General features: G+C 69.1%; 2 protein-coding genes across 2 annotated transcripts in view; both read left to right on the top strand.

The window, feature by feature from the left end:
* The window catches only part of SND1 (staphylococcal nuclease and tudor domain containing 1), a 71,953-nt gene extending 68,119 nt beyond the window's left edge, over positions 1 to 3,834 (top strand). Inside the window, exons 18-24 of the mRNA XM_069033526.1 lie at positions 435 to 576; positions 954 to 1,077; positions 1,167 to 1,236; positions 1,647 to 1,760; positions 2,461 to 2,664; positions 3,406 to 3,450; positions 3,596 to 3,834. Of these exons, the coding sequence (XP_068889627.1) occupies positions 435 to 576; positions 954 to 1,077; positions 1,167 to 1,236; positions 1,647 to 1,760; positions 2,461 to 2,664; positions 3,406 to 3,450; positions 3,596 to 3,661 (765 nt within the window). The 3' untranslated portion in view covers positions 3,662 to 3,834. The remainder of the gene's footprint in view (positions 1 to 434; positions 577 to 953; positions 1,078 to 1,166; positions 1,237 to 1,646; positions 1,761 to 2,460; positions 2,665 to 3,405; positions 3,451 to 3,595) is intronic.
* Positions 3,835 to 11,654: 7,820 nt separating this feature from the next.
* On the top strand, positions 11,655 to 14,091 carry LEP (leptin). The gene is given in 4 exon segments (XM_069003795.1): positions 11,655 to 11,697; positions 12,192 to 12,217; positions 12,954 to 13,106; positions 13,534 to 14,091. Coding segments are annotated over 4 exon segments (588 nt in total). The 3' UTR covers positions 13,900 to 14,091.
* Positions 14,092 to 14,773: the final 682 nt, after the last annotated feature.

Here is a 14,773-nt window from a genome sequence, read left to right as displayed (position 1 = left end):
AGGTGTCTCCACCCTGAGAGATGTTCCCACTCTGGGGGGAGTCCCCATGCTGAGGGATGTCCCCACCCCAAGAGGTGTCCCTGTGCCAAGGGATGTCCCCACCCCAGGGAATGCCACAACCCCAGTGAACGTTCCCTCCCAATGGATGTCCATACACCAAGAGGTGGCCCCACCACAATGGATGTCCCCATCCCAAGAGATGTTCCACCCCAAGGAATGTCCCCACTCCTAGAAGTCTCCCCACCCCAAGAGATGATGGTCACATGCCAAGAGATGTCCCACCCCAGCCATGTCCCCCCCCAGGGATGTCCCACCCAAGGCACAGGACCCCCCGAGCTGAGGCCTGGCCATGTTCCCACTGTTGGGTCCAGCTCCCACCCTCCCATGGCCGTGGCCTGGGGTGTGGCCAGGTCCCCACCACCCGTGTCCCCCAGGTGTGGTCCCACTACGAGGAGACGCCGGTGGAGGAGGTGGTGCCGGTGCTGGAGGAGAAGGAGCGCACGGCCAACTACAAACCCGTGTTCGTCACCGAGATCACCGACGACCTCCACTTCTACGTGCAGGACGTGGAGACCGGTACAGGGGGCACCTGGGGACCCCCAGCACCAGGGGCACTCCCCACACTGGGCACAGAGGAGGGGAGTTGGAAGGGATGAGGATTTGTGGGTTTGGTGGGTAACCCCCACATCTGTGTCCAGGGGAATGTGGGACCACCCCTCCACCCCCCAGGGCCATTTTTGGGACCAGGGTGGGGGTCCATGACTGGGACCCAGGTTTGGGGTCCAAAGGTTAAAGTCTTGGGGCGGGGTCTGGGGTTGAGGTCCAGGTCTGGGATCTGCTCTTGGGGTCACTATTGGGACTTGGGGTTCAGGCTCTGGGACCACACTGGGGAGCAGGGTTGGGGTCAGGTTTGGGATGGGATTGGGGGTTTATCCTGAATCGGGGCCCCTCAGGTGCCCAGCTGGAGAAGCTGATGGAGAACATGCGTGCTGAGGTGGGTGCCCACCCGCCTGTGGAGGGCTCCTTCGCCCCGCGCCGCGGCGACTTCTGCATCGCCAAGTTCGTCGACGGGGAATGGTGAGGAGGGGACGGGGTGACCCTACAGGCGGGGCTGGGCCTGGGCAGAGGTGGGGCGAGGACCAAATCCCCAAAATCCCACTCTGCAGGTACCGTGCCCGGGTGGAGAAGGTGGAGTCGGGCGGGAAAGTGCACATTTTCTACATCGACTACGGCAACGTGAGTGGCACCAGGGAAACGGGGAACCCAGCCCTCCTTCCATCCATCCATCCCTCCATCCATCTATCCATCCATGGATCCGTCCATCCCTCCATCCATCTATCCATCCATGGATCCGTCCATCCATCCATCCACCCATCCATCCATCCACCCACCCATTCCCATTGTGTCCCACCACCCGTCCATCCCCTCCTGCCTCTCCCCACAGTTTCCACCCTGGAGTCCCCTGCTGTCCCTCTGTGATGTCCCCCGTGGTGTCCCTCATGGTGTCCCTCACGGTGTCCCCCGTGGTGTCCCTCATGGTGTCCCTCACGGTGTCCCCTGTGGTGTCCCTCATGGTGTCCCTCACGGTGTCCCCTGTGGTGTCCCTCCAATCCATGCTGTCCCTCCCGTCCCCGGTGTCCCTGCAGAAGGAGACGCTGCCCCCGACCCGCCTGGCCCCGCTGCCACCGGCGTTCTCGCCGCGGGTGCTGCCGCCCCAGGCCACCGAGTACAGCTTCGCCTTCATCCAGGTGCCGCAGGACGTGAGTACGGGGCAGGGGCTGACCCCAGCTGGGACCCTGCTGTGACCCCACACCTCGGCCCCAGCCCTGGGCCCCCAGAGTGGCCCCTGACGTCCATCCTCCACCCTGTGTCCCACCCATGGCCCCCAGACCTACAGCCTGAACCCCATGTCCCACCTGCGGACCCCAACCCTGGGACCCCATTCTGGACCCCAAACCATCAACCCCAACTGGGTTCCAATTGGGAACATCCAACCTGGCACCCAAATGTGTCTCCTGACCCAGAACCCCAACCCCAGCTCCTGACCCCAACCCTGACCCCAATCCCTAACCCCGATCCCATGGTCACCCCAACCCCACGATGACACCGACCCCAGCCCCCCACACCCCAACCCCACAGTGGGATGTGGGAGTCCCCGAAACACCCAGGGGGTCCCTGGGGGCTGAGGGCTTGGGGGGGTCCTTGAGGGTGAGGGGGTCCCCAAAGGCCACAGGGGATCTCTGAGGGTTTGGGGGTCCCTGACAGATGTGGGGGCTCCCTGAGGGTCCGGGGGGGGTCCCCGAAGGCCGTGGTGTGTCTCTGTGGGTGTGGGGTGTCCCCAGCAGCCCCGGGGGGGGGCGGTTCCCGAGGTTGTGGGAGGTCCCCGAATGCCCCAGGGCGTCCCCGATGGCCCGGGGTGTCCCCGGGGTCCCTGCGGGGTCGGTGACGGGTGCGGCGCAGGAGGAGGCGCGGGCGGACGCCGTGGACAGCGTGGTGAGGGACATCCAGAACACGCAGTGCCTGCTCAACGTGGAGCACCTGGGCCCCGGCTGTCCCCACGTCACCCTGCAGTTCGCCGACTCCAAGAGCGACGTGGGGCTGGGGCTGGTCAAGGAGGGGCTGGTGATGGTGGAGCCCCGCAAGGAGCGGCAGTTCCAGAAAGTGGTGGGTGCTGGGGGCACGGGGGCCTTTGGGGTGTGGGGGGGCTGGGGAGGGCTTGGGGGGGTCTTGCGGGGGGGTTGTGAGGGGTTGGGTGGGGGCTGGAGGTGCTGGGGGTGTCGGGTGGGTGCGCAGGGGGTGTTTGGGGGGTGTTTAGGGGTGCTGGGGGTGTGGGGTTGGTGCGCAGGGGGTGTTTGGGGGGTGTTTAGGGGTGCTGGGGGTGTCGGGTGGGTGCGCAGGGGGTGTTTGGGGGGTGTTTAGGGGTGCTGGGGGTGTGGGGTTGGTGCGCAGGGGGTGTTTGGGGGGTGTTTAGGGGTGCTGGGGGTGTCGGGTGGGTGTGCAGGGGGTGTTTGGGGGGTGTTTAGGGGTGCTGGGGGTGTCGGGTGGGTGTGCAGGGGGTGTTTGTTGGTTGGGGGCTCTCGGTGGGTGTTGGGATGTTGGGTGGGGCTTTGGGAGGTCTCAGGTGGGTGCTTGGGGGGCAGGGGTGCTGTTGGGGGGCGTTGGGTGGGTTCTGAGGGTGCTGTGGGGTCCCTGTCCCTCCCCCACTGCCGGTGCTGATTGTTCCCAGCCCAGCCACTGCCCCATCGAGGGCATGGGGGTCTCCCCAGTGCTGCCCAGCCCCCCAAACGCCCGGGTCCTCCCTCGGGCCGTGCCGGGGGGTGTCACCCCACCCCCCATGGGCCCCTCCCAGAAGGACAGGGGGGGTCCCATCCCGAGGGGTCACCCCAGGACTGTGTCCCCCCCCAGATCACGGAGTACCTGAACGCGCAGGAGGCGGCCAAGAGCGCCCGGGTGAGTGGGGGGACCCCGAACCCCTGGTGGGGGGGCTGGATGTGGCACCCCCAGGTCCGGGTAGTGCCGGGTGCAGCCCCCCCCGTTTGGGGGTGACCCCTCTGCGCCGTTCCGGGGAGCCCCTGTGACGCCGTGTCCCCCCCAGCTGAACCTGTGGCGTTACGGCGATTTCCGCGCGGACGACGCCGACGAGTTCGGCTACAGCCGCTGAGGGGCCGGGGGGGCCGCGGGGGACCCCAAACCCCCCCGGGCCCCCCCAGCCCGTCCCGTCCCCCGGGGGGGGCAGCCGGGGGCAGCTCCGAGCCGTGGGGGTGCCGTGGGGGGAGGGGCACCCCCAGCCCCCCCGCCCCTGCCTTGGCCCCCCCGGGCCCCCCAAATCCCGGCCTGTATTTAAAGCTGCAGAGGCCCAATAAACGTAGTGAAGCGTCCTGGCTTTTGGGGTCCCCTCTGTGCTGGGGTCAGCCCCCTGGGAGCAGCTCCCCCCATCCCCCTGGAGCAAGGCCGGGACCCCCAGCACTGAGGGGGGAGTCTCCCGGGGGTGCAGCCCTGGGACCCCCTGGCCCTGTCCTGGCTGCTGGGTGGGCCTGGATGGTGGTGTGGAGGGGGGTGGGGGCAGCCCCAAAAGCAGTGGCCAATTCCCCCCCCCAGGGCCATATGAGGCCCCCAGATCTGGACCCCATCCTGGGACCCCACTCTGGATCCCACCTGCAGGTCCCACCCTGGTACCCAAAGTTGGATCCCAAACCTGGGTCCCAATCGTGGACCCCCACCCTGGGTCCCCAAAATAGCCCCTGACCCTGGACCCCCACCCTGGGTCCCCAAAATAGCCCCTGACCCTGGACCCCCACCCTGGGTCCCACCCACGACCCTGGGGCCCAAACCCGGCCCCCAGACTCGGGTCCCAAAAGTGGCTCTGGACCCTAAAACTCATCTCTGGATCCCAGTCATGGACCCCAAACCAGGACCCCTCTCCAGTGTGACCCCTGAACCCCAAACTGACCCGGGCGGGTGGCAGCATCCCCAGAAGGGCCCCCGGGGTCCCCCTGTCACCCCCACCCCGCGGGGCCCCTGTGGGTGCCCTCCCCCGCGCTGTCCCCGCTGTCCCCGCGCCGCCGATCGATTCCGAGGGGGGGAGGGCAGGAGGGGGCAGCGCTAATTGAATCCGAAGCCAATTAACACGGACCGGCGTGATCGATAATTAACGCTGGACAACGATCGTAATTAACGGAAAGGGGAGGGCGGGACAGGGCCGGGGTGGGGGGGGACTGTCCCATGTCCCCCTGCCAAGCCCGGCCACCCCCACCTGCCCCAGCTGAGGCTCTGGGGGCGTCTGGGGGGCTCTGGATATGTCTGGAGGGGTGCTGGGGGGGTCTGGGGGCTTTACGGGGCCCTGGACGCCTCTGACCCCGTCTGGGAGTGGGGCCCGGGGGCTGTGAAGGGCCCGGGAGATCTCTGGGAGTCCCTCGAGGGCTCTGGGGGTCTCTGGGGGTGCAGGGGGGTACTGGGCTGTACTGGGCGGTACCGAGCCGTACCGGGCTGTACTGGGCTGCACCGAGCTGTACTCGGCCCATACTGGTCCGTACTGGCCCGTTCTGGTCTGTTCTGGTCCGTACTGGTCCGTTCTGGTCCATGCTGGTCCGTACTGGTCCGTACTGGTCCGTTCTGGTCCGTGCTGGTCCGTACTGGTCCGTTCTGGACCGTACTGGTCTGTACTGGTCTGTTCTGGTCCGTTCTGGTCCGTACCGGTCCGTACCGGTCCGTACCGGTCCGTTCTGGTCCGTACTGGTCTGTACTGGTCTGTTCTGGTCCGTTCTGGTCCGTACCGGTCCGTACCGGTCCGTACCGGTCCGTTCTGGTCCGTACTGGTCTGTACTGGTCTGTTCTGGTCCGTTCTGGTCCGTACCGGTCCGTACCGGTCCGTTCTGGTCCGTACTGGTCTGTACTGGTCTGTTCTGGTCCGTTCTGGTCCGTACCGGTCCGTACCGGTCCGTTCTGGTCCGTACTGGTCTGTACTGGTCTGTTCTGGTCCGTTCTGGTCCGTACCGGTCCGTACCGGTCCGTTCTGGTCCGTACTGGTCTGTACTGGTCTGTTCTGGTCCGTGCCGGGCGGGCTCCGAACGCGAAGGGAGATGGCGCCACCTGGCGGGACCGACCAGAACGACAAACACAGAACAGCGCGACCAGTACGGACCAGTGCGGGTACAGCCCATCCCAGTATAACCCATCCCAGTACGGACCAGTGCGGGTACAGCCCATCCCAGTATAACCCATCCCAGTACGGACCAGTGCGGGTACAGCCCATCCCGGTATAACCCATCCCAGTATGGACCAGTGCGGGTACAGCCCATCCCAGTACGGACCAGTGCGAGTACAGCCCATCCCGGTATAACCCATCCCAGTACGGACCAGTGCGGGTACAGCCCATCCCAGTACGGACCAGTGCGGGTACAGCCCATCCCGGTATAACCCATCCCAGTACGGACCAGTGCGGGTACAGCCCATCCCAGTGTAACCCATCCCAGTATGGACCAGCGCGGGTACAGCCCATCCCGGTATAACCTATCCCAGTACGGACCAGTGCGGGTACAGCCCATCCCAGTACGGACCAGTGCGAGTACAGCCCATCCCGGTATAACCCATCCCAGTACGGACCAGTGCGGGTACAGCCCATCCCAGTGTAACCCATCCCAGTATGGACCAGCGCGGGTACAGCCCATCCCGGTATAACCTATCCCAGTACGGACCAGTGCGGGTACAGCCCATCCCAGTACGGACCAGTGCGAGTACAGCCCATCCCGGTATAACCCATCCCAGTACGGACCAGTGCGGGTACAGCCCATCCCAGTGTAACCCATCCCAGTACGGACCAGTGCGGGTACAGCCCATACCGGTATAACCTATCCCAGTACGGACCAGTGCGGGTACAGCCCATCCCAGTGTAACCCATCCCAGTACAATTCCATCCCAGTGTAAGCCTGTCCCACTATAAACCAATCCCAGAATAAACCCACCCCATCCCAGCGCGGCCCCATTGCCGCGTGTGACCGTCCCGCCCCATCCGTCCCTGTCCCTGCCCGTCCCTGTTCCTGTCCCCTCTCCCAGTGTCCCGGTGCCACCATGGCCGGGTGACACTATGTCCCGCTGTCCCGACTTCCCGGTGTCCCAGTACTCCCATGTCCCCGTGTCCCAGTGTCCCCATAATGTCCCGGTGTCCCCGTGTCCGCATGTCCCAGTGTCCCCACTTCCCAGTGCCCCAGTATCCACGTGTCCCCATGTCCTTGTGTCCCGGTGTCCCAGGATCCCCATGTCCCGGTGTCCCCAGTTCCCGGTGTACCCCTGTCCCTGTCTCCCCGTGTCCCGGTGTCCCCTTGTTCCCCGGTTGTCGCCTTCCCCCTGTGACGGTGCCCCCTCTCGTCTTTGTCCCCGTGTCTGTCCTCCCCCGTGGTTGCCCGCCCCCTGTGCCCCCCCTTGTCGTGTCCCCCCCCTTGTCGTGTCCCCATGTCCGTCCCCCTCGTGCCCCCCGCGGGGTGTCCCTGTGTCCGCCCCCCGTGTCCCCCCTCGCCCCCCCGCGGGGGTGTCCCCGTGCCGGGGGTGTCCCCGTGCCGGGGGTGTCCCCGTGCCGGGGGTGGCCGCTCTATCTTTGTCGCGCTGTCCCCAGAATAGCGGCAGACGCGGGGGAGGGGGGGCCGCCCCCCGCCCCGCCCCCCGCCCCCCCCGGGCTATTTTTAGCCCCCGCGTGTTTCCAGGGGAACCCTGATGACGCAGTGACGTCAATGCGGGTCAATCGCCGCCGCCGGGGCTCGCGCGGCCGCCACGGGGCCCCCCCGCACCCCGGGACCCCCGGGACCCCCCCGGGACCCCGCCGGGACCCCCCGGGACCCCCGCAGCCCCCGCCCCCCGCGCAGCGCGGCCGCAGCTCCAGGTAGGACCGAGGGGCCGGGGGGAGGTCGGGATCCCCCTGTCCCCCCCGCCCCACCCCCGCTCCGCCCATGGGGACCCCCCCCCCACCCCCGGGGATCCCCGCCCGCCCCCCGCCTCCCGGGGCCTCCCCGCCCTGCCGGCCCCGAGCACAGCACGGGGGGGCCCCGCCAGAGCCCCCCGAGGGCCCGAGCCCCGTCCCAGCGCCCCGGGAGCACCCGGACCCCAGGCCCCGCTCCGCAGCCCCCCGGGACCCCTCCGCGGGACCCCGGGTGCCCCCCCCGATCAGCTGCGGGACTCTCCCGCAGCCCTTCAGGCCTCCCGTGCCCTCAGCTCCCCCCCCCCCCCCGCAGCCCCCCAGGACCCCCGGCGTCCCCCCAGCCCTCTCCGAGCTTCGGCCTCTCCCCTGCACGCCCCGGGACCCCCGGGACCCCAAACTCCCCTGGCCCCACGAGAACCCCCTGCCCCCTCCCCAGCCCGTGACCCCCCCACTTTGCCCCGGACCCCCCAGCCGTGTCCCCCCTCCCATGGCCCAGGACCCCCGAGTGTGACCCCCCATTCCCCCCCCGTGACACCCCCGGGGGCCCCTCCCTGCCCCCCCCGTGTCCCCTCTGTCCCGGGGGGGCACCGGGGGTCCCCCAGCTCCAGCTGCCACCGGGGGAGGTCACACCGAGCCCCCTCCGGGGGGGTGGCACTGCTCTCCCCACCCAGGGGACCCCAATACCGCCCTCGGAGATCTGGAAAGGTCTGTGTCACGCACGGCCAGTGTCACCGGCACTGCCACTGGCACTGTCCCCCTGCAGCCGCCCCCGGCTGCTGGCACCGCTCAAGGACCCTCCGTGTCCCCCCCGGTCCCCTCTGAGCCCCTCCCAAGCTCTGGGGGACCCCCGGGTGAGGGGGAGCCGCCCCCGAGTCCCCCCTGGCACAGCCACCAAGGGATGTCCCCTCTGTCCCCTTCCTCCCCCCAAACGGGGCTCCCCCGGGATCAGGGGGTGACAGGGACGGGGTGGCCTTGGCCGTGTCCCCCCATCCTGTCCCGCTCCAGCTGGAGCTGGGTCGGGGGGGATGCAGGGACGGGAGTGGCAGCCAGGAAAGTGTCACCATCCCTGTCACCAGTTCGTTGGGGCCGCAGGGTGGGGACAGGGGTGGGAGCTGGGACATGGGATGGGGACAGGGACATGGAGGGGAGAGGGGGATGTGGGATGGGGACCGGGACACCGGATGGAGCGGGATCGCGGGGCAGGGATGACGTGGGCTGGAGCGGGGACACTTCACTGCTGGCAGGTGATGGTCACACCTTGGCCCAGGCCCGGGTGACACCAGTGAGGACCCAACGGCCTGGTGGTGGCCTTGGAGCTGCTTCCGGCTGTCCCTGGGGTGGCACCTCGGCACCAGCTCTGGAGCTGCCCCGGGGATCCCAGAGTGCCGCCGACGGGGGATCCCCACAAAGGCCCTCAGGGACACCCACGCCACCGGGACCCCAATCTGGGGACATCACCATGGACCAGCCACAGAGCCACTGACTGACCACGGGGACAGTGACCATCCACAGGGCCATAGGGCTGCGGAGCCACTGCCCGGCCATGGAGCTTCGGAGCCACGGGCTCGTCCTGTCACCGGCCTGGGACATGGCTTGGACACCCTGGAATTTGGGCACTGCCACCCAGCCAGTGCCACCGAGGACGGGATTGGCCATGGCCACGTCCCTGCAGCGCTGGGGACAGAGAGCGAGCATCGGCTCCTGAGGTGACACCGAGCATCAGCCCCTGTGGTGACACCGGGCACTGGCCCCAATGGCGACACTGAGCACCGGCCCCTCTGGTGGCCTCCTGCCATCCCCGGCTGCTCTGGTGGCTGAGGGACAGGAGCTGGAGACATCCAGGATGTGCTGGCAGGAGTTGGGGGCACTGCTCTGTCCCATGTCACCATCGCTCTGTGCCATGTTCCCTCACCCTGTGCCATGTTCCTGTCACTCTGTGCCATGTCCCCAGCGGTCTGTGCTGTGTCCCCATCACTCTGTGTCACATCAGCATCGCTCTGTGCCATGTCACCTCACTCTGTGCTGTGTCACCATCGCTCTGCGCCATGTCCCCATCGGTCTGTGCCACATTCCCATTGGTCTGTACCACATCCCTGTCGCTCTGTGCCACGTCACCTCACTCTGTGCCACGTCCCTGTCCCTCTGTGCCATCCCATCACAGCCACATCCCCACTGCTCTGTGCCACGTCTCCTCCATATTGTCCCCCCACTTGGGCTGTGCCACATCCCCATCACTCAGTGCCATGTCCCTGTCACTCTGTGCCACATCCCTGTCCCTCTGTCACCCCCCCATCCCTCTGTGCCACAACCCCACCATGTTGTCCCATGGCGCCATCACTCCGTGGCACATCCCTGTCCCTCTGTGCCGCCTCCCATGGGTGCCAGTGCCATGGCAGTGCACACCTGACAGGTGACACGTGGCAGGTGACGTGTGGCAGGCGGCACATGGGGGGTGGCACCCAGCAGACAGCCTGGGGCTGGCGGGGACCTTGGGGCGTGGGGGCCATGTCCCACCATAGGCCCCGTCCCCGGGGACTCCACATGTCCCCGTCCCTCCTTGTCACCTGCTCACTTGTCACTGCGGTGCCACCGTGGGGCCACCGTCCGTGTCCCTCTCGGGTCTTTTTGCGGTCTGGGCTTGCTGTCCCTCCCCCAGCCAGGAAGCCCTTACCCCAAAAAGCATCCGCGGGGGGTCGAGCCAGCAGGGACCCCCGGGGACCCCAGGTAAGTGCAGGGGACCCCAAACCCCCCTGGCCTCAGGGCTTTGGGGACAGCGAGGGGACAGTGGGGACAGTGTGGCGACCATGGCATGGGGACAGCAGGAATGGGGGCACGAGGCCACCACAGTTCCTGGCATGGTCGGGGACCACCGGGGGGTGAGGGTGACACCAGGGACACCCCAGAGTGGGGGGGTTGTCCTGGGGGTGCCGGGGGAACACCAAGGGGAGGGGCACAACAGGTCCCCAGTGCTCCCAGTTTGGGTCCCCATTGCTGCCCAATGACCGGGGAGGGGCCGGAGGGCTCCCGGTGGCCGTGCCACTCCGCAGTGGCAGTTGGTGGCACGGACGGTCCCTGGACGGGCTGGGGAACAGGGCTGGGCATGTGAGTGACATTGGCTTGGGGACAGGGATGGGGACAGGGTTTGGGGACACAAGGGATGCTGGCTGGGAGATGACAGGGACCGGGACACGAGGGATGCCAGCTGGGAGGGGACACGCGGTGACGTCAGCCAGGTCACCGTGCTGGCAGCGGGGAACCCTGTGTGTCCCCAGTGTCCCGGCGGTGGCACCTGGGGCCCTGCCAGCGGCTGCCGGGCACTGGTGTCACCAGTGTCACCGCCGGCCTTCCCGGAAGGGCCACCACAGTGTTTGCCGAGTGTCACCACCGTGGTGACCCCAAGTCCGGCGTCACCAGCGCAGTGACAGCCCCGCCTGGGGACCCCGGCCCTTCCCGGGGCCTGAGGACCTCTACGGGGACGCAGTCTGGGGACACCCCGGGCCGGGGGGTGACAGGGACAGGTGGTGGGGACAAGAGCCACGCTGTTCCCCGCAGTGACAGTGCGGGGGTCCTCGTGCCCCCAACAGAGCCCCCCTTCCCCCGTGTCACCCTGGCGGTGTCCCCGGGGCGGTGGGGACATGGGTCTGGGGGCTCCGGCATCCCTGGGGACACCTGGGACACCTGAGGACGCTTGGTGCGTCCCTGTTCCCGTTCCCATCCTGTGCCAGGTGTGTGTGTGCCACACGCGGGGACACCGGGGCGGGACAGGAGGGGGGACATGGAGGATAGGGGGACACGGTGGGGGGACTGGGGGGACACGGGGTGAGGGGACACGGAGGTGCGTGGGGACATGAGGGACACAGTGGGGACACGGGGGGGGACACGGGGGGGCCCGGCGCGCGTGTGCGCGGTCACGGCGCACGGGGGACGTGTCACTGTCACCGCCACCCGCGGGGCCGCGCTCACCTGGGCACGTCTGCCGGGGGGGGGGAACTGCGGGGGCAAGGGGCAGCCGGGACCCCCCCGGCACCCCCCCAGTGTCCCCAGTTCGCCCTGGGACCCCCCCGCGCTCCTCCCGCCCCGGTTCGAAGCATCCCGCTCCCACCCCCCGTTTCCCCCCCGCGCATCCCCGTCCCCTCGGGGCCCCCCCGGCCGGCCGGACACGGCTCGGACAGCGCGGGGGGGGCGGGGGGGGGGCGGGCAGCGCTTTGGGGAACGGCCCCGCCGCTATAAAGGGGGGGACGGCGCGATGGAGCCACCGCCGTGACCGACGGGACCCACGGGGCGACCAGGTGAGCCCGACCCCCCCAAAAATTCCCCCTCGGCACCGGGACACCCCAATAGACCCCCCCCAAAAACCCTCTCGGTACCGGGACATCCCAACAGACCTCCCCCAAAGGGACACCCTCCCACGGGGTCATCCCTACCCCCCCTCCCCGGGACCCCCACCACGAGACCCCCCTCGGACCCCTCACCCCGGGGGTCCCGGGCGGTGTCACCCCCCGGCCCTGCGGGGACGCTGGCCCGGGTCTGGCTGGGGACCGAAGCCCCCGGGGGGGTCTAGGCACCCCCTTGTCCCTGTCGTTGTCCCCCCAGCCCCTGCTGTCCCCGAGGTGGTGGCCAGGCCGTGGCTGTGCCACCAGCCGTGTCCCCCAGCCCCGCGGGGACACCGGGGGTGACCCAAGGGGCCACTGGCCCTCGCCGCCCCGCCGGTGGGATGGTGGCAGTGGGGGGGCGTGGCGGGGACCCCCGTGTCCCCCCGTCACCCGGCGCTGTCCCGTTCCAGGCTCAGCGAGTGCGTGCGAGGCTCCGGTGAGTGGCACTGTTCCCGTGTCCCCGCGGTTTCCCCGGGGTCCCCTGTCCCCCTGTCACCACCACATCCCTGTGTCCCCCCAGTGTCCTCCCTGTCCCCTCCCTCTGCGTGTCTCCCCCTGGGCCTGTGTCACCCATGTCCCCGTGTCCTCCGCACCCCCACGTCCTCCCTGTCCCCTCCATCTGTATGTCCCCCCATCCCTCTGTCACCCATGTCCCCACGTCCCCCCCATCCTCAAGCAGTGGGTGACAAGGTCACCCCAGCGTCCATCCCGCACCCCCCGAGGGCAGGGGGTCCCCAGGGAGGTGACACAACGCTGGGGACCCAACGCCCACCCTGACCCTCTCCTCGCCCCTTCCGAGCCGCGTCCCCCTCCCGCACTGTCCCTGTCACCCGCGTGGTCACGGCCGGCCCGGGGTGGCCCTGGTGCCAAAGGGCTCCGGGAAGGCGTCAGGGACACGGCCCGAGCGGCACTTGCCGGCGGGGACACGGTGGCACCGTGACACGGTGACGAGGGCTCCGGAGTCCACGTGCCACCGTTGCCACTTCCCGCATGTCCCTGCCCGTGTCCCCTGTCCCGTCCCTGGTGACATCACCCATCCCTCCAACATCCCCAGGGATGGGGGTGACGCGCGTGTCCCCCTCTGCTGGCGCCCTCCACACGTCCCGGGGGGTGCGGGCGGATTTTGGGGTGCGGGACCTCGCCGGTGACAGCTGTGTCCCCCCTCCGCAGAGCCCGGCGGGATGCGGGGTCCCGGCGCGTCCCTGTGGGCGCTGCTGTGCCTGGCGGTGGCGCTGGCCGGGGGTCGCCCCGCGCGGCTCGAGAGGGTCCGGGCGGACGCGCGGGCCCTGACCCGGACCCTCAGCGCGCGCCTGCAGCAGCTCCAGGTGACCCCGGCCCGGGGGGGACCCCGGGGACACCCCAAGGATGGGAGGGGCGGAGCTGTGACACAGCGGGGACACCCAGGGGAGGGGCTGGGGGGACACCCGGCGGGGCAAGAACGTGCCCCAGATTGGGGGCGAGGGGGGAGTCCTGGGGGCTGGTCCTCAATGGGGAGGGGGATCCTGTTCCCCAAAGTGGGGCGGGGTCCCCAGGAGGTCTCCCATGGGGGGATCCCGAGCCCAGATTTGGGGGGGGGGTCCCCGGGAAGGGGCACCTGTGGCTGGGGGGTGGGGGGGCTCTGACCCCATATCGGGCGTGTCCACGGAGAGAGGCGGAGGGGCCGAGCCCCGAGGGGTGGGGAGCCCAGGGAGGGTCCCCAGGGCTGGCTGGGTGTCCCCCCCGCCCTGACCCCCCCGTTTGTGTCCCCCCCAGCTGTTCCCGCTGACCCTGCGCGTCACCGGCCTGGAGGGGGTCCCGGAGGAGGGGCTCCCGGACGGGGGGGTCCCGGCGGGGCTGGCGGGGGCGGCGCAGCGGCTCCAGCTCTTCCAGCGGCTCCTGGCGGCGCTGGCCGGGGGCGACCTGCGGCTGGCCCAGGTGGCCAACGACCTGGAGAACCTGCGCAGCCTCCTGGCCGTGCTGGCGGCCCTGCTGGGCTGCCCCCCGCCCCGCGACCCCCCCGCCGCCCCCCCCGCGCCGCTGGCCGAGGCCCCGCACACGGTGGCCGGGGTGGCCCTGGCGCGGCTCCGGGGCTGCCTGGAGGGGGTCGCCGCCCGCCTCGAGGGGGTCCCCGCGTGTTAGGGACCTTCGGGACCCCCGGGAACCCCAGGACCCCCCCGGGTCCACACGGACACGGCCAGGACCTCACCGGAACCCCTCGGACCTCACAGGGATCTCATCAGGACCCCACGGACAGGACCAGGACCTCGCTGGGGACACCACGAGCGTCCCCAGGCACCGGAGCGGCTCCAGCTGCTGCCGGCACTTTTTTCTACAACGTTACTGCTATTATTATTATTACTATTATTATTATTATTATATTACTATTAATAATAATTTATTTGCTTTACTTTAAAATAAAGCCCCTTTTCCAGCAGCCTCACGCGTGTCTCTGATGACCCTGGGGACAAAGGACCTCAGGGACAGGGGCCACAAGGGGACAAGGGACCCCCCGGGGCACGGGGGCACCTGGGGACAAGGGACTGTGGGGCCGGGGACACGTCCCGGTGACTCAGTGGCAGTGGATGACTCGCTGGTGGCTTTGCCATCCTCCCGGGCCCCCCGGCCTGGTGTGACCCTGACACTCCCAGCCGAGGTGGGGACACGGGGGGGGACACAGGGGGTGGCCTGGAGCCCCCAGCGAGAGGGGAAAAGGGACGGGGATACAAGGAGAGAGGAGCAAGGGGGACAAAGGGGACAGGGACGGGGGACAAGGCTGGGGGAAGAGGGGGCACGGGGACAATGGGGACACAAGGATGAGGGGACAGGGACAAGGTGGGGGACACAGGACACGGGACAAGGACACGTGTGTCACTGCCAGTGCCACTCTCGGTGTCCCCTGCAGTGCCGGCCTGGCCCCTCCCCGGCCTGGCCCCTCCCCGGCCCCACAGTGGGGACACCCCGGGGGGGTGGCCGTGGGGCAGGGCCACCCCGGGTCACGTCCCTCATGCCCGAG

This window comes from Aphelocoma coerulescens, chromosome 1A (assembly GCF_041296385.1).
Source record: "Aphelocoma coerulescens isolate FSJ_1873_10779 chromosome 1A, UR_Acoe_1.0, whole genome shotgun sequence".
Classification (NCBI taxonomy): Eukaryota; Metazoa; Chordata; class Aves; order Passeriformes; family Corvidae; genus Aphelocoma; species Aphelocoma coerulescens.
This window is presented reverse-complemented; position numbering and strand designations above follow the sequence as displayed.